Source organism: Erythrolamprus reginae, chromosome 2 (genome assembly GCF_031021105.1).
Source record: "Erythrolamprus reginae isolate rEryReg1 chromosome 2, rEryReg1.hap1, whole genome shotgun sequence".
In the NCBI taxonomy this organism is placed as follows: domain Eukaryota; kingdom Metazoa; phylum Chordata; class Lepidosauria; order Squamata; family Dipsadidae; genus Erythrolamprus; species Erythrolamprus reginae.
The window spans coordinates 118,286,406-118,306,338 of NC_091951.1; the positions used below are offsets into that span (position 1 = coordinate 118,286,406).

The following is a 19,933-nucleotide window of genomic DNA, read 5'->3' on the forward strand; positions in this document are numbered from 1 at the left end:
TCCACATCAGAGGCGTATATTTTCCTAATTTGTCAGCAAAAAAGATAATCAAACATGTCTCCATAAATTTAATACCTTTCCTACCGGTGCATATCACAACAGTTTTGACAAGCAAGGTCAACATTTTAGAAGCTAGATTTGCTTAACAACTGGGTTACTAACTTAACAACTGCAGTGATCACTTAAAACCTGTCTCGCTCAGCAACAGAGATTTTGGGATCAATTGTAGCAAGTCAAGGACTTCCTGCCATGCAGAGACTTCATTAATTCAATGCAAATGGATAGGCGCAATATGATTGTTGTTTACACACTTTTGAAGAACTGGTCAAAATAGACATCTACCTTTTCCAATCCATCTTATTTGGCTTCCAAATCAGATTCTCAAAATGGATTTATGTGATTTAATCTTAGGGTAACCAAACCTGAATTAATGTTTTTTTGAGATTTCTTTAGTTATAGTTAAAAATGAATTTATTTGTATACACCATTCTTCAGAAGTTTAAGGAAGTATAAAAAGAATAGGTAAATAATTTACCCTATTGTTTGCAATAAAATGATAATTTCTTTTCATTGAAGAAAATGTCTTTTGTTTTCTTTATTTTAGCAGCACTAAAACACTAGCACTAGCCAGGCTAAGAAAATATTTTCCCAATTTCTTTGTCAGCAACAGGTAATAAAAAAGGCAATCAAACAGGTCTCCATAAATTTAATATTTTATTAAGACAACTGTAATTTATATACAACAAAGTCTGTACAAGAAAAAGAATGTACAAGAATTTAAGCTGCAGCTTAGCACCCTGACAGTTTGCCAAATCCTTTTTTTAATCTTTTGGTTTAGTATATGTAACCCTACTAGGCATTTTTTGCTCTCTTCACAATACCTATTTAGTTGACATCTTGAAAATCAGAGTGCAAATAAACCATACATTCATCTATCAACTTCAAAGCATATTTTCACTGGAGGAAATAATGTAATGTAGCACTAGTCTAAAATATGTCCAAAGTAACTAGTGGAATGTTTTATAAATAAAATTCTGAACAAGTATGGAACAAACAACTTATCTGTTTTTCACAGTTTAACATGTTAAGATAGGGATTCAGATAAAGGCCAAAGATAAATTTGAAGAAAAAAAGATAACCAAGAAATATCTGGTTGGGCATCACTAGTCTTTCAGGGAGTAATTTTAAGCTTATAGTTTGATGGGCTTAAAATATATTATCAATTTACAACAATGAAAATCTTCTGTGTGCCCCCCCCCCAATGTTTAAACATATTTATACTGTAATCCTACTAATGAATCAACAGAGTGAAAAAAGCAGCAAAGAAGCCTTAATAGGCTCATAAGGTAGTTAGGTATAAATGTACAGTTTTATCACAAAGATATTCCTACATACTATACTGTACAAACATTGCTTGAACTTTTCTATTCTAAATGTGTAGAGTGTCAACAAATTGATCAATTTGTTCACTCTGCATTCAAAATAAAATAGTGCAAGCCTAGTGATAAAAAGGTTTAAATGCCGCAGGATATAGGGGGCATATAGTGTGTTCGAATGTCCAACAAAGTGTATTCTGCATTGGATTTCGACTCATGTGGAATTAGTTCTGCAGGGGGAAAAAGAGAAATCAAGTTTTAGAATGTGGTTTCACTAGAAAATGTAGTAGAGAATCTATCACAAGTTCAAAGAAACTGCCAAAAATCATATATGTGTGTGATGACCTTCCCTCCCCCAACAGAGCTCTCGCTAAATTGGAAGAGTTGGATAGAGGTCTAAAACAAAAAATGAGTAGAATATCTTAGCCTATACCAGTGATGGCGAACCTATGGCATGGGTGCCACTGGTGACGCGTGGAGCCATATCTGCTGGCACACGAGCCGTTGCCCTAGCTCAGCTCCAACGTGCATGTGTGTGCCGGCCAGCTGACTTTTGACTCGCAGAGAGGCTCTGGGGGGATGTTATTGGCTTCCAGAGAAACCCTGCTGGGATGGGGGAGGGCATTTTATCCTCCCCCGGATCGAGGGAAACATTTGGAACCTGAGGAGGGTAAAACACGAGCCTACTGGGCCCACCAGAAGTTGGGAAACAGGCCGTTTCTAGCCTCCGGGGGGCAGGGGAAGCTGTTTTCGCCCTCCCCAGGCATTGAATTAGGATTGTGGGCATTCACCCATGTGTGACAGGGCACACACACACTCTTTCAGCACATGAGGGGAAAAAGGTTTGCCATCACTGGCCTATATAGTATAATCACAATTCCAACCAGCACTTCTTCCATGAAATGCAATACATGTAGATTCCAGAGCCTTTGTTATTAGTTGGGTAATATGACTCTATAATGCTGGCCTAAAGATACTAATGAGTATAACAATCAGAGTGAAGGTAGTCTACCTATAAAAGTAATCGTCAACTTACTATTCAAAGTTACAAGGGTCTCACACTTGTGACCACTGCAGCCTCCCTACAATCATGTGGTCAAAGTTCAATTGCTGGGCAACCAGCCTGTATTTATAATGATTGCAGCCATTCTGGAGTCTTGGAAGTGTCATTTGCAAGGAAAATCAATGAGGATAGCCAGATTCACTTAATATTCTCACGATTTACGTAGCAACTGTAGTGATTCACCTAACAATCATGGCAATAGGTCATAAAATGGGACATGACTCATTTACCAATTGCCTTGCTTGTTATCAGCAGAAAATTTGGGCTCAATTGTCATCGTTAAATCAAAGACTATATAAAAGTGGCAAAGAAGATTCGTTCTTCAATAATACTATAATGAGATAGAGACATTACGCATTTCTATAATTCGAAAGATATGGATGAAAAGTTTATACCTAGCTTTGGTAATCCGAAGGCGGTATCGTGCTCTTGCAAAGAAAAGTCAAGGGAGAGATTCTGCATTCCAGCTTCATTTAACAGGTACCCCTTTTCACCAACGCTGTTTTGTTGCCATTCAGAGCTGCTTAACAACTGTCAGAGAAGAAAGATAAAAGAGATCAACAATCTGAACTGTTTTCTAGTTCAATTCAAAAACACTGTTAATTGCTTTCTCAGATGCAGGTTACAAAACAAAGATTGCAGCCACATTCTTAGGTTATGGATTCTTGTGATCGAATGTGGTTGAGAAGCCAAGAAAGACATCCTAAGCCAGGGGACTTTTTATCCCCTTCACTAAACCAGGTGAGGGCATGGCCAGCACATGCCTGCGGGCCAGATGACAGCCCTGCCCTAAATGTCCCTTCTTAACGAAGGCAAATGGGAACTCTTGTACACATTGCATGCCCACCCGCCCTTTGAATACTGCCCGTAGATTTCATGTATTGTCCCAATGCCAAAATTATTTATAAATCCGAAATTATTTAAAAAGAGAGAGAAACTTACAAATTCACACAGTGTAGATTCGTCATCTTCATCAGTTACGGTGCAGTTATACGAAGCCATTAGGTAAAGGAAGAGGAAGAGGAAAGAAACATACCCAATGAATTTCAGAATTCTTGTTTACTAAATGTTTATTTTCCAGTTTTCTACTAGCAACAATAACATCTTTCTAGTCAATGACAAAAATAAAGCCTTGAATAATTTATGCTCATACAAGTAATGCCTGGCTTAATATCTAGAATTATTTTTCTCCAAGAGGCAGGTTGTAATTAAGTACTGTATTTATAAGCTCTATATTCCAACAGGAGAGATTTAGATACATATTTCCATTATCTTAATAAAATTAATAAGATTTACATGGGCTTAATTTTCACTGGGTCAGGTCCAGGGATGGTGCGGTAGGTGACTGCGCAACGGTAGTGGGCCACCAGATTGCACAATTTGCACGCAACCACTCTAGTGCCAGTCCTTCAGCCACCATCTTTTTAAATTTTTTGTATTTTTTGCTTCCAGCGCATATGTAGAAGCAAAAAAATTACTGAAATCTCTCTCACTGTGCATCCCCTCTTGAGATTTCAGCATGTTTTTGCATGCGCAGAAGCAAAAATGTGCTGGGGACACACTCACACCCCTCGAGAGATTTCAGCATGTTTTTGCTTACCATCTGAGCCATCAAGGCCCCCTAATAATCTAACATAATAATATAATCCCATAATCTAAGGTTTTGGGGAGCTTAACGTCTTACTCCATGTGGGCAGTTGACCTAAACTGTGCAGTTCTCTTGGTTCTGTTCTTCAGTCCAATTATGATCAATCAGCTGATTCTGAAGAATTAAATACTAACCTTCAGAAGAAGAATAGCAGGGTGAAACCTGAAGTCTGTACATGTTATTTGTGCTGTCAGGGGTCTGAATATCCAGTGGGCAATTTCTCCAGACACCATTGTTCAAGTCACACGAATAACCTAAAAAATGTCCATTGAAATGTATGTGATTTATAATGCAAGATATATTTTATTATTATTATTTATTATTATTATTATTATTTATTAGATTTGTATGCCGCCCCACTCCTTTTCCCTAAGATTGCCCTATAAACTAAACAAGCCATTTTGTTTTACACAAACAAAATGATTGACAGCACGCACACTCAACCTGGATGAACAAAACATGAGATACTATGCTCAGACAAATAACTGATGTTGCAGTTTAAGCTGATGATCACAACATCACACATACACTAATTCAATGTGTGAATTCTTACAACATACTTGGCCACAAACCTAATCAATCTCATTTCAAACGGTCATATAAATCCAGTCTTTCCATTTTCATTAGTTTTGAGTATTTTCCAATACTTTATTGGGAATTTATGAGTGTAGAATAAACGAAGAAAAAAGTGTCTTAATTACTCAACATCTTTGACAGCCTATCTTTTCATTACTCAAGCGAGCTGAAAAATGGACTCAGCAGACCCGGCTTTTCCTTGGAGTACCAACACAACTGATTAAAATTGTTTCTTACCAAATGTGCTGCCCACTTCCATGTCCTCTGATACATGGCTAGGAAGCACATAGCCACTGTGATCATCAGGCAACTGAATGCTGTTTGTTGCTTCGACGGTCTCTTCCTCCTTAATATCCTCCACTGACTGCAAAAGATGAAGGACCCAATTATGGCAAAATGTCAACTTTGTGTCTTTTAAGGCCAACCTTTTGGGCAACCGGGGACCAGTTCTGTGGAGAAAGGTTTTTCCGCAGCCTGGAGGGGGCATGGTTGCATGCTGTCCACATCCCATGGATGGGGCTTCGCTTGTTTGCATGGGCCAGTTTTTGATATGCAGTGGTCCACAGAACCACTGCAAAAGGAACCATTTTAAGGTCAAGATGGGTGAATCGATTTATTTCATTGTAATCGGAAACATCCTATTGGAAAGTATTTCTGCACAATTTTCAGCAGAAGTAAATTGTTGCAGCTTTTCTTGCTTAACAATCATTTTCATGCAATGAAATGGCCTTTAGATGGCAATTGTCTATAGCTAAAGTGGGGCAGTTAAGCAAGCTGGGAGTCCGATAGATTTTTATTTTGAAAGATTCAACACTGACTATAATTAGGCAGAAGGAATGGAAGACCTTTTTTAAAAAAAGAATTAGATGACTGATAAAAAGTGATCAAGAAGCTAAAAATTTGTCAACCGAGTCCCAAAAGTTGAGCTAGTCCTCAACTTACGGATCACAATGGAGCCCCAAATTTCCATTGCTGAGCAAGACAGTTGTTAAATGACTTTTACAACCTTACTTGCCACAGTTGTTAAGTGCTTCACTGCAGTTGTTAAGTTTGTAACACGGTTGCTAAGTGCGTCTTGCTTCCCGTTGACTTTGCTTATCAGTCACAAAAGGGGATCACATCACTCCAGGAAGTTGCAAACGCCATAAATACATGCCAAGTTGCCAAATGTTTGAATTTTGATCTCGTGACCCCAGAGGTACTTTAACCATTTGAAGTGTGAAGAATAGTCATAAATCACTTTTTTTCAGCATCTTTGGAACTTTGAAAGGTCACTAAATGACGGGTTGTAAATCAAGAACAACATGCATTTCCTTCAACAGGAATGATTTCTGCCAGCAGCCATCTCCTTCTATCTTCTTATTCTCAGTAGGAAGATTTGCAATGGCTGGAGAGACAGGAAGCACCCCCTCTGTATGAAAGCTAGACAGTGGCATCTTCAAGGGAAGAGCAGGGTTCACATCTACAAGATGTCAGTCACAATTTCTATCATGGTTGGGCCAATCACCTTGCAGATTTTGACTTCCGCCCTGTAAATACCCACAAATCTGTGCCCTTTTAATATTTCACATGCATGTTTTACTTAAGCTATTGAAGAAAAGACATGTGTTGTATGTATGGCTTTTACATAGTTTATGGGTTTTTTATGATATGTCTTATGATTTTTATAGTTCTGGATATTGTTATTGTGGCTAGCTAACCAGAATTGTGTTTATCGGTGGATAGCCATAGAAATCTTTTATACACGTACCTTTCTTGGGCTCCTGCTTTTTGGAGACTTTGACTTTTTTTCTGTTTGAAAAAAACAAAACAAAAACAAAAGGCTTAGAATAAACACATTTTAAGAGAGACCATGTGAGAGACCAGTGATGGTTATCGCACATGCTTGAGTGCTCGCACCCATAATTCAATGCCTGGGGAGGGCAAAAGCAATTTCCACCACCCTGTGGAAGCCCTCTGGAGGCCAGTAGCAGCCTGTTTCCCAGCTTCTGGTGGGCCCAGTAGGTTCATGTTTCACCCTCCCCAGGCTCCAAAGGCTTCCCTGGCGCTGAGGGAGGGTAAAAACAGCCTTCCCCATCCCATCGGAGGCTTTCTGGAAGCCAAAAACACCCTCCCAGAGCCTCTGTGTGAGTCAAAGGTCAGCTGGCCGGCACACACATGCATATTGAAGCTAAGCTAGGGCTACAGCTCGCAGGCCAGCAGATATGTCTTTGTGTGCCACCTGTGCCATAGGGTCGCCATCACTGTGCTAGACAATGCTAGACAATTCGGGCTTTATCCATCTTATAATATTTTCTTCTCCAAGTTTGCAATAGTGCAATTCTGTTGGCCGCAAAGCCATAGCCATTCTTGGAAATTTTGCATATGGATTTCAGTTGTTGCCATAAAATTGACAACACTGGAACCAAATTTTATATTACAAGTACAGTGACACCTCGTCTTACAAATGCCTCATCATACAAATTTTTCGAGATACAAACCCGGGGTTTAAGATTTTTTTGCCTCTTTTTGCCTCTTCTTACAAACTATTTTCACCTTACAACCCACCGCTGCTGCTTGGATGCCCCACCTGCGGACTTCAGTTGCCAGCGAAGCACCCGTTTTTGCGCTGCTGGGATTCCCCTGCGGCTACCCTCCATGGGAAACCCCACCTCTGGACTTCCGTGTTTTTGTGATGCTGCAGGGGAATCCCAGTAGGTGAATCCCAGCAGTACAAAACGGGTGCTTCGCTGGCAACGGAAGTCTGGAGGTGGGGTTTCCCATGGAGGGTAGCCTCAGGGGAATCCCAGCAGCACAGAAATGGGCACTTTGGCTGGCAAAAGGGGTGAATTTTGGGCTTGCACGCATTAATCGCTTTTCCATTGATTCCTATGGGAAACACTGTTTCATCTTACAAACTTTTCACCTTAAGAACCTCATCCCTGAACCAATTAAGTTTGTAAGACAAGGTATCACTGTATTGGGAATAATACCCATCCTTCGTAAGTTTTGAGCAATACCTTTTCTCTCCGATTTTACTGCAGGGTTCAGCATCCTATAGACTCGAACAGCACTGGGTCCTTTGCTAATGCTTTGATCCTTCACTTCTTGAATGTCAGGCAAGGAATTCATGGCACAACGGAAATTTGCCTTCCATGTTTTTGGATCAGGCTCTACATCGCCTTCTTTGTATCTCCCTGTAAAAAAAACAGATGGCATAAGTCTAGATATGCAAAACCACATCCAACCAGTGGGATCCTGGCATGTTACACTAAGATCCCAAGAGGAACCCACTGTCACTTCTGTGTGTTTGACATTGGCTCTTTTCAGTCTTTGCAGTTTAGTGTAATTCAGACATATAAATGTACTGCTGACAACAAACCTTAGTTATTCAAGGTATCAGCTGAACTCAGATGTTAGATAACACCAAGTGAGCCCACTGATTCCAAGGGGCCCCATCCATGTATGACTAAATGGTTAGGTGACAAATAGGACTAACTGTATCTAACAACTATTCCTATGAACAACTTCTTACTTATCTGTTGCTAATGAATCATGACTTGTGAAATAGCCAAGATGGCCTTGTTATTGTATTTTTATTTTTATTTTATTTGCAATTTAGAGGTACAGTGATTAGGATAGGCTCAAATACATGTTTGCTTCTTAAATAAATACATAAATTTTGAATACATCAGACAAACTTTTTCAAGAGGCATTTTTGGTAACCAAAAACTGGGGGGTGGGGTAGGGAGAAAGGTAGAAAAAGGCTTAAAAGGCAATTGTAATATTATCACCATCACCCTTCTGTAACAACATACATATTAAGGGAGAATCAAGAACAGTTCATGATGAGCAATCAATTGTTCAAAGAGAAATTTTGTCAACATGCCAATGGTGTATTGAGTAGCAAACCCAGAAACCCACTCCATAATACAGTATTATACTGTACATAGATAGATATATACACAGGGAATGACCAGCCCATCCTTATCTCCCAAGGTGATAAGACTTGGAAAAAGATTCCTATTTTTCTCTCATCAGCCGTTCATGTATACTGGTGGTCAAAATTCTTAGGAAGTTTATAACTCTGACATAGAAATACTGTACAATAGTGCAAAACTCATGGGCCTCTGATTGCTACAAATATGCGCAAGTAAGCAGCTGAACATATTATCAACTTCTTTCAGGATAAACACACAGTCTTTTGGGGAGATGGTGTCTTTCTAGTTGTTTTAACTAGTAAATGCTGGGGTTGTCCTTGCTTCAAAATCTATTTAGAGGTATTGTTTGGAATGTCCAGGAGCAAGATCTGTTTGTTAGACTTTCATGCTAGCTTTAAAAATGTTGCATGTTTTAAAAAGGCACTGCCTTTGTGCATTCTGCAACCCGAACCTTTTACAGCATGCAACACCCTACTGGTATACTGACCACAGATATACAAGAAGAAACCACAAACTCTTTGCCTAAAGAGACAGGGCAAGGAAAAGGTATCCCTTTGGCTAGTGTTAACATGAGTATTCCTCCTTCAAATTCAGTAACCATTTGAGTCTCTAGAAAATCTCTAGAAATGCTTCGCTCTCACCAGGACAAAACAGCACGTACCAGTATGAACGGCCCAGTTTTTGAACAGGCAGGCATCTTTTTCTAGTTCCCATCCATGCTTAGCTGCATGTTTCCAAGGGATCCGGAATGTTTTATCTTTCTGCAATTGAGAAAAAAAAAATACAATTCTGAATAAGCATCACGGAATTGTAGACAAAAGAAAATTAAAAAAAACAATGGAAAGCTGAAAAAGAATAACCCCTGACTTGTAAATTGACTAAGTAGTAGACAAGCTTACATTTCTGATGATTCATTTGGTTTAGCACTTGCCTTGTCTATTGAATAGAGCCAGAAATTCAATGGCACAGCATTTCATAACCAGGTGTTGTATATAACAAAATAAACAAAGACATATTGATTTCTTTCCCTACTGTTTACTATAACGTATGTAAATATTCTGGATGTAGTCTTAGCCACAAGGAAATGAGCCTATTAGCTCTGCCAGAATCTCTTACATATCTCAACTATTTGGCATTTTTAAAAGCTATAAAAGTGCAACATATTATTAAGTTATTTCAGCTGTAGAGTTCAGACTGACATAAAAATTAATTTTAAACATAACATCAAATACATTAAATATTTATTTAATATGCATTCTCAATTTCTGCTCAATATTTTTGTTCCCTTGAACTTGCCACCCCGCCCCCCATGGTAGTTATTCTTCAGCAACAAATTATTGTATTGAAGCCTCACTACTTTCCTGACTATAATGTTTCATTTTCTATAATAACCCTGTTTTAAACTTGAAGCAAGCAAAGTACACACAGCTAGCCTTTTAAAAGATATTGTAAGAATGCAAGTTACCTCATTGAGCCAATAAAGCCCAGGAATTTTATTTGAATTAATTTGCTGTTCTAGCCAAGGTCTCATACGCATCCTTGTTTGTGGCATTCTGGCACTAAAAAGAAAAAAGTCAGGAATTGTAAGAACAAAATAAAATCTGTAAGTTTTAGAAATATCATGGAGATCAGTGGCTCATGTTGTAAAGGGCAGTGTGTTTTCCCAAAAATTGTTTTTTTAAAAATATATTTCCCCTAATTTACCTTATAAAGAAACCAAGTTTTTATTCATATAACACCATCTGTATGTGCAGTGCTTCACAAAATAGAATGTAAGTGTCATCACATCATGAGTATTACAGTTTTGTTACTTTTAAATCGATAATGTGAAAAGCTAACATGAAAAGTTGATCTACGTAGTTCGCAGTCAAGATGCTGGCCTAGAAGCCGGGACACTGAATTCTACCCCCCCCCCAGATGTGATAGCCATCTGGATGACTTTGGGCCAGTCACTCTCTCTTAGCTCAACCAACCTCACAGAATTGTGGGAAAATAGGAAGTAGGAGCCTAGGTGAATTCCCCTCCTTGAGTTATATATAATTCAGACTATGCAACCTTGGAGTGGTTGGTGCCTTGAAAGCATTCCCTCTACCTTTTATCTTTTATTTTGCTTTTATTTCTCATTCTATTTTCATTCTATTTTAATTGTATCTTTCTATATGGTTTTATGATTTTTAATCTGTAAACTTCCCAGAGTCACTTACATAACAAGATGGGATAATGGGATATATTAATGGGATTTAAATATAAACTAGATATAAATATAATAATAGTAATAAAACATCTGCCTATCCCAGGTTTTTGATAAGGACTCCATTGAAATAAAAATGCCAAATCTAGTCTACGCATCTGGCTGACTGTGTCACCACCCTTAATAATTCAGTTGACAAATGTTTTGAAGCCACTGGACAACCTATTTAGAATTCAACTGCTCCCATATTACTTACATTAGGTCAAATTAAACCCGGGAATTCTATCCCAGGCATTCTATTTATTCTCTCACTGAAGTATCTGTGTGTCCAGACCCACATTGGACAGCCAAGAGCGTCTTCCAAAACAGCCATTTGAGGCTGGGAAAAGATGTTCCCTCTTTGATGATTTGTAAGGAGGTGATTCTTCTGCTACGTTCTGAAATACCTCCTTCAAATGCCTTTGCATATAGACCTGGTCTCTATTTTTCCTCTCTCAGCATAGGATGCAAGATGGCCATTGTCCATGCAGAAAATGGCACCATGTGTTTCTGCTCCTCTGCTGCAGAACCAGGGGTGGGCTACTGCCCGGATGGTGGGGGGAACGCAGTAGGGTGCAGGGCATCCTGCATAAGCCACGCCTACGGTGTGGTAGTAAAAATTTTGGTAGCCCTTCACTGTGCAGAACCTAACATATATTTGACCAAAATAGTAGGAAGGGCAATATGAAATCAGAAATGTATCAAGAACCATATTAGCATGGGTGCCATGTATATACCAACATATGTGGGGGAGACCTCTTGGAGAAGAGCTTGAGTCATCAAACAATGGTTCAGGATTATTGTATTTTCCTGATCTTCCCAATGTCCCAAACTCCATTTTGTGTTCCATTCCTTCCCTCAAACTAAAATATTACTATTCCTGAAAACAGGAACCTGAAAACATATTTTCTTAAAAACCCCATCAAAGCAGCAGGTAGGGTTAGGGGAGATAATCTCCCACTTTGATCATTTCCGTGTTTTGTTTTACCCCTTAAACTCTGATATAATATAGTTCTTTCCTTGAAGCATCGCTTCTTAAGAATGCTACAAATTTAACTGACTACTGGGAGCTACAGCCGCCAATGTTTACAACTTAGATGAAAAACCAAACTGGAAATATTTCTTCAGGGAAACACATGTTTAATTTTCAGATGACACTGTCAGACCAAATTGTAGAACAAACTATCACTTTAAAAATAAAAAGCTACAAAAGAAAGCAATTTTCATCTTCAAAGGTTAAGTGGAAATGGCTTTTCTCTATCTTGCCCCCCCCCCTAAATTCCCAAACAGTTTTAACAACTTTTACAAATGAGGGTTTGTTTTTTTCATCACGGGTTCATTTTCAGGATTTGCAGGCTGCAATAAATTGCAGAAAATCAGATCATTGAATATCCTGATAATGCCTCACATATACTTAAGAATGCAGGCACCCAATTCCTCCAGTCTCCAATGAGTCCCCAGTTCAACCCAACTCCTTGTGCTATCCTGATTGAGGAGGGGTGGGGGGGAGGAAGGAAGGAAGGAAGGAAGGAAGGAAGGAAGGAAGGAAGGAAGGAGAAAGAGGCTGCAGGGTAACTGCACTGCTTGCATATAGGCCTCCATGGAAGTTTTCTTCTTTTGTCAGAATAACAAAAATGCACCAGAATTTCCACTCATCTATAAAAAAGGATAGGGCTTAGATTGCCACACTTCAGTCCAACTTTTATCACATTGCCCTCTGGCTTCCCAATGTACCTTAGGATTCATTACCTCCTAATCTTCAGTTTGGACAACTATTTCTAGCTAATGAACTTTCTCTGAAATGCCTGACAGATGCCGAGTGCCCTTTACACATGGTAGCAAGAATCAGAACTGAAAAAGTTCCTTACACTTAGGAGAATTTTTATAAAACAGCATGAGGTCCTGTACTGGGAATGTTGTCATTTGGCACCCAAACAATCACAAACCACGATGATTTCCTGTTTGCAAGTTTTGGTTCGGGGCCAGGTGGTTTCAGACTGCACAGCTTCATTCAATGAGAAAAACAATTCAACTTTTATAAAAAGGATCTCATTTTTATTGTTCAAATCCTTAACAAGAGCATTTATGAAGAAAAAAGATCTAGAATATCTACTGCTTTCTAGAGATTTACAATTAGCCTTTTGAACTGTCTATGTTCCAACTACCGGTAATACTAGGGATATAGCATTGAATTACAAAGGTCCCTGGTAACAAAGTTGTAAAAGGTTCCCCAAGCCAATTCAAGCTTGTAATTCCACTCAGACTAGTGTCCGATTCCTTCTTGCAAAGCATATTCCTGTGCCCAGGCTCCTGTGCAAAGGGTATTCCAAAGGGTGAACTAAAGGAATATTGCATTTTCATGCATTTGTTACAGGAGCAAAACTATGCACTGCATGCAGTTGCCCTAGGACAGCGGTTCCCAAACTTGGCAACTTTAAAACTTGTGGACTTCAACTCCCAGAATTCTCCAGCCAGAGTTGAAGTCTGCAAGTCCTAAAGTTGCCAAGTTTGAAGAACTCTGCCCTAGAATGCTTGAAGAGACGCCTGCAAATCATACATTTACTTCCTTGGGAAAACTTCCATGCTGAATTCAATGGCGGTTTATCAGTAAAGTCTGAATGGTCAAATTGAAATGTTTACATTTGAAGCATGATCCTTCCTTGCCAGGTGTGTTATGATTCCACTTCATCTCTGCGTTTCAAGAGGTACAACCTAATGAATATCTCTAGTCTTCTATCCAGCCTTTTCAAAAACCCTTTCCAAGATTCTGCTTTGTTTTAAAATTTATTCTCCTGTTGGAATTTCTGGACTGCATTCAAGGATACCCAGAGCTAGCAATTGGTCCGCCTCTCCTCACTCCGCCCGTTTCTCTTCTCTCTCCGCCCGTTTCTCTTCTCTCTCCAAGCTCTACTTACTTCCTGGTCCAAACAAACAAAAGAACCAACGCCCCACCCATTACTGGAAATCGCGGTCACACACATACAATTCACTTTGGCAAAACTCGGCTACAAACGGAATCGACCGAGCTACTAACTTTTTGCAACTTTGCAAAGAAAATTATTACTGTGGCGATTTAAGAAGCCATACAACACATGCATCTTTCTCACTTCGCAAGAATTGCCCTGCTGAGTAGCCAGAGCGCCGACCGCATCTTGCGCTAATTTCAATTGAAACCGCTATGCGAGCGCGCGCGCGCTTCTGCAAACACCTGACTCCTCACTTACAAGCGGCGGCGACGCGTTTATTGAAATCTATCCCGCCTTTATTTTAGTTCCTCCGGTTCTTTATAAATATATATATTATATTTATAAAGAACTGGGGGCGACGAAAATACTGAATCGTCCTATTTTCTCCAGAACGGGTAGGCAAAGTTGGCTGTTCCATGACATGCAGACTTCAACTCCCAGAATTCTTGACCTAACATGATTGCCTCAGGAATTCTGGGAGTTGAAGTCCACAAGTCATAGAAGAGCCAACTTTGCCTACCCCTGCCTCAGAATAACCGTCCTGTGAGGTGAGTTGGGCTGAGACAGACTGGCCGCACCTGTCACTCAAGCCGACTTTTCTGCCTGGGGAGGTGGGGGGACGACGGACGAGAAGACACCGCACCCAGGCACCCCCTCTCCCCTCGTGTACTTTGAGAACATTTCCGTCCTTTTCTAACGCGCTTCATAACGGGGGGGGGGCGGGGCGGTGTCTCTCGACTCCGGAGTAGGTACCCAAAACGACCCAATAGAGCACTGCACACCAAGACAACTAGACACATGAACAGTTATTCCCTCAACGCCATCACACGGCTAAACAAATAATTCCCTCACCACTAAGGCTGCACTACTATTACTATTAGTCTTCTCACCGTTCCTATCTCCTCCCACTTATGACTGCATAACTGTAACTTGTTACTTGTATCCTTACGATTTATATTGATATTGTTTCCTAATTGCTTATTTGTACCCTGTGACAATCATTAAGTGTTGTACCTTATAATTCCTGACAAATATATTCTTTTATGCACCCTGAGAGCATATGCACCAAAGACAAATTCCTTGTGTGTCCAATCACACTTGGCCAATAAAGAATTCTAATTCTATTCTTTTCTATTCTATTCCTCCCCGTCTAAATAGTGCTAAGCGAGAAGAGGACCTGCAGATCATCGCAGCACTAAAATAAACACATACAGGTAATCAAGTAATCCCCGGTGGATCTACTTGAAGCCTCCGATCCCAGCCTCGATGGTCTTCAGGTCGCTCCTGCCACCCCACCCGCCTCACCCCTCATCCCGCTCCGGCGGATGAAAGTTAATTCAGGTGACTGTTGCTCGATGCAACTTGCACCGAACAGCGCGGTGCCTGACTCAAAGTTGGGGCGGGATGCCGCCAGCGGCTTGGACCACCACGACCCACCTTGCAGGACTTGGTCGAGGATCACACTCTTCGGCAGCACTCGAGCGATAGACAACGCTTTCCCGCGCAGGCTCCAGTTCCGATCAGTTCGAGAGACTCCTCGGTTCTGCCGGAGACTCGCCGGGGGGCAGCCTGTATTATTCTACAGGTCACCGGGAATCCCCCTCTCCGAGTGGGGAGGGAGACCCAAACGCGGGCGTCTTAGCCAATCAGCGCCCCGAAGGGCTTCCGCCGCGGCCAATCAGCGCTCCAGGCAGGCCGCTGTTTAGAGGAGCCTGATTTCTGAGAAATCAGGCTATTGAAAACCATCGGCGAGAGGGGAAGTCCGCCTCCTCTTCCCCGCCCCCCCTTCTCAAACTTTGGTGGCGAGTCGGTTACATTGCACAGAGTTGGCAAGCACTTAATTCTTATTTCGGAATGCAAGAAAGCCGGTGCACGTGAACCGTTCCCAGGGCTCCGGAAATCTTTCGTTGCCAGCCCAACCTCCCACGCGCACGTAACCATCCGAACTGCCCCCTTGCCTGCTGTGAAAGGTTTGCGATCCAGCCTGCCTTGAAATCGAGGGATTGAAACCCTGCTCGGATGCGGATGGGGTGCGGTGGCGACCTCGTTATTTTCCAGTTGTGGTTCTTGACTGAGCCCACCTGCACTTCACTCAGGAGGATCACAGCTGGTCTTTATTTATTTAAAAAATAATGTTTATTAATTATAGACATTAAGAGAAAAAAACCAAATATCATAAAATAAACAGACAAAGACAAAAACAGAACACAAGTTATACAGACATATATACAGACAAGTTATACAGACATATCATCATTCATGATTACAAGTCTAAAAAACTCAGATTAAGTCTAAAACAATCAATTTAAACATTTGCCAACCTTCCTTTCGACATTATTGTTACAGCTTTTTTTAAAAAATCGGCCTACTAGATTTACATTGCTTTATTATATCATTGTTGCCTAAATAGAATAGAATAGAATAGAATTTTATTGGCCAAGTGTGATTGGACACACAAGGAATTTGTCTTGGTGCATATGCTCTCAGCGTACATAAAAGAAAAAGATACATTTGTCACTTAACGATTGTCATAGGGGTCAAATAAGCAATGAAGAAACAATATTAATAAAAATCTTAGGATACAAGCAACAAATTACAGTCATACAGTCCTAAGTGGGAGGAAATGGGTGATAGGAATGATGAGAAATAACTAGTAGAAATAGAAATGCAGATTTAGTAAAACGTCTGACAGTGTTGAGGGAATTATTTGTTTAGTAGAGTGATGGCGTTCGGGGAAAAACTGTTCTTGTGTCTAGTTGTCCTGGTGTGCAGTGCTCTGTAGCGACGTTTTGAGGGTAGAAGTTGAAACAGTTTGTGTCCAGGATGCCAATGGTCAGTAAATATTTTCCCCGCCCTCCTTTTGACTCGTGCAGTATACATGTCCTCAATGGAAGGCAGGTTGGCAGTAATTGTTTTTACTGCAGTTCTGATTATCCTCTGAAGTCTGTGTCAGTCTTGTTGGGTTGCAGAACCAAACCAGAGAGTTATAGAGGTGCAGATGACAGACTCAATGATTCCTCTGTAGAACTGTATCAGCAGCTCCTTGGGCAGTTTGAGCTTCCTGAGTTGGCGTAGAAAGAACATTCTTCGTTGTGCTTTTTTGATGATATTTTTTATGTTAGGTGACCATTTTAGGTCTTGAGATATGGTAGAACCTAGATATTTGAAGGTCTCTACTGTTGATACTGTGTTGTCTAGTATTGTGAGAGGTGGAAGGATGGAAGGGTTTTTCCTAAAGTCTACCACCATTTCTACGGTTTTGAGTGTGTTCAGTTCTAGATTGTTCCGGTCACACCTCAAGGTTAGTTGTTCAACCTCCCGTCTGTATGGGGATTCATTATTGTCTCGAATGAGTCCAATCACTGTTGTATCATCTGCAAACTTCAGTAGTTTAACAGATAGATCATTTGAGATGCAGTCATTGGTGTATAGAGAGAAGAGAAGTGGTGAGAGTACACACCTTTGGGGGGGCCCTATGCTAACTACATGTATCTGATGTGATTTTTCCTAGCTTTACCTGCTGCTTTCTATTTGTTAGGAAGATTGTGATCCACTTACAAGTGTGTTCAGATACCACTAGCTGATTTAATTTGGTTAAGAGAATGTCCAGTATGATGTGTTGAATGCTGAACTGAAGTCTTCAAAGAGGACCATAGCATAGGTCATTGGAGATCCAAGATGCTGTAGGATGTAGTGTAGAGCCATATTAATAGCATCATCTTAATCTTATTAATTTCAATCATATTACCTAAGCCGTAAATTGTCCAAAGTTAATTGCTAGACAACAATTTTAATTTATTTTGTATATCTAGTAAACGAAAGGCATAACAAGATTGCTTACATTTTTTTGGTATACTTTCAGATTGTGAGAAATTTGACTCTATTATAGATATTTAAGCTTTTAAATATTTTTTCTGATTAACCCAATTGTACCACAGTTTGGTAGAATTCAGTATTGTCTCTTTCTTGTATTTCCACAGCTGGTCTTTAATTTAGGGCTCTCCAACCTTGGAAACTTTAAAGACTTGTGGACTTCAACTCCCAGAATTGTGGAGCTTTGTGGAGTCCCAGAATTGTGGAGCTTTGCTGGCTGGGGAATTCTGGGAGTTGAAGTCCCCAAGTCTTAAAAAGTTGCCAAGGTTGGGGACCTCTGCTTTAATTTAAAACATACAGCATACATAAAATGTTTGGGAGATACAAGTTTTCGGGTCAAAGTCCACCAAGTGTTTGATAAATCCTATAATTTATGGCTTCAAAGCTATGAAAACAAGTGGCATATTTACTTATTCTCCTGACCTTCAGCTGAGGAACGTTATTTGTTTTATTTGAGGAGGTCCCCATAAATTAATTTTTCATTTTAATGGACCTCTAAGATAATAGCTCAAAGAATATTTTATGCCTTTATGCTAAAACCAGCCCCCACCCCCAGATATGCCAGACTACAAAACCCATAATCTCTACTCAAGATCAAGCCCTTCCTGTATGTAGAAGCATAGAATAGAATTCTTTATTGGCCTAGTGAGATTGGACACACAGGGAATTTGTCTTTGGTGCATATGCTCTCATAGTACATAAAAGAAAATACAGTGATACCTTGTCTTACAAACTTAATTGGTTCCGGGAGGAGGTTCGTAAGGTGAAAAGTTTGTAAGACGAAACAATGTTTTCCATAGGAATCAATGGAAAACCAATTAATGCATGCAAGCCCAAAATTTACCCCTTTTTCAAGCCAAAGCGCCCGTTTTTGCGCTGGTGGGATTCCCCTGAAGCTCCCCCCCATGGGAAACCCCACTTCCAGGATCGCAAAAATGGGCACTTCGCTTGCAACGGAAGTCTGGAGGTGGGGCATCCCAGTGGTGGCGGTGGGTTTGTAAGGCGAAAAAAGTTCATAAGAAGAGGCAAAAAAATTCCAAACCCCGGGTTCGTATCTCAAAAAGCTCGTATGACGAGGGGTTCGTATGGTGAGGTACCACTGTATACATTTGTCAAGAATTATGAGGCAACACAACTAGACACAAGAACAGTTTTTCCCCGAACGCCATCACTCTACTAAACAAATAATTCCCTCAACACTGTCAGACTTTCTACTAAATCTGCACTTCTATTCTACTAGTTTTCTCATCATTCCTATCACCCATTTCCTCCCATGTTGACTGTATGACTGTAACTTGTTGCGTATATCCTAAGATTTTTATTAATATTGCTTCTTCATTGCTTATTTGACCCCCATGACAATCATTAAGTGTTGTACCACATGATTTTTGACAAATGTATATTTTATTTTATGTACGTTGAGAGCATATGCACCAAGACAAATTCCTTGTGTGTCCAATCACACTTGGCCAATAAAAATTCTATTCTATTCTATTCTATTCTATTCTAATGATTGTCATAGGGTTTGAATAAGCAATCAGGAAACCATCAATATTAATATAAATCATAAGAATTTATATCAATATTGCACAGGTTCTCTTCTTATAACTGCTGTTCTGTTCGCATGTACTATACACTTGTACTGTTCTCGGGTTTATTTGACCTGGACTAAAATAAATGTTGATTTTAGCTACTGTCAATGTTTTTTTGAATACCTATTGCATTAGTATACTACATGTGAACATGCTTGATCATAAACAAATAAAAAATGAAATAAAAAATTAATTTTTATTTATTTATTTCGCTCAGAAAACTCCTCCCTCCCCCAGCTGCAAGTCATCATGTACTTACTTTTCTGTGTACTTCATCTCATTTTTCAACAGGGTGCATATTGTAAAGTCATTTTGGATTACTGTGCCATGAAGTAAGCTAATATGTGCCATTGCACATATCATATAATCACATATCACATCACATGTGATCACACATATCATCACATATCACATCATCCATGCAATCAATAAATCCATATATCGCTGCTGTGATATGGATGAGCATTGAGTATAGATTTGAACAGGGTTTGTTTCAGGGCCCCATCACACACATACATATGCAGCCTGTGATTGTTATGCAAGTGGAATATGAAGAAGAACATGATAACCAAACAACTAGTCATATGCAAGAATTCCATTCTAAAAACAAGGATGTAGTTTGGAACTTGCATCCTACCTAGTCTATATATGAAGCGAACATAATTGCAAACACCCTGTGTTACCTTTTT

At 39.9% G+C, this 19,933-nt stretch overlaps 1 protein-coding gene across 1 annotated transcript; it reads right to left on the bottom strand.

The window, feature by feature from the left end:
• Positions 1–697: 697 nt before the first annotated feature.
• IRF1 (interferon regulatory factor 1) lies at positions 698–15,446 on the bottom strand. The gene is made up of 10 exons (XM_070739300.1): positions 15,217–15,446; positions 10,049–10,142; positions 9,245–9,344; positions 7,663–7,839; positions 6,414–6,454; positions 4,901–5,027; positions 4,222–4,341; positions 3,382–3,407; positions 2,835–2,970; positions 698–1,606 (listed from the first exon to the last, which is right to left on the bottom strand). The coding sequence occupies exons 2-10, from the start codon at positions 10,133–10,135 to the stop codon at positions 1,515–1,517; spliced, it is 906 nt and encodes a 301-aa protein (XP_070595401.1). The 5' UTR covers positions 10,136–10,142; positions 15,217–15,446; the 3' UTR covers positions 698–1,514.
• Positions 15,447–19,933: the final 4,487 nt, after the last annotated feature.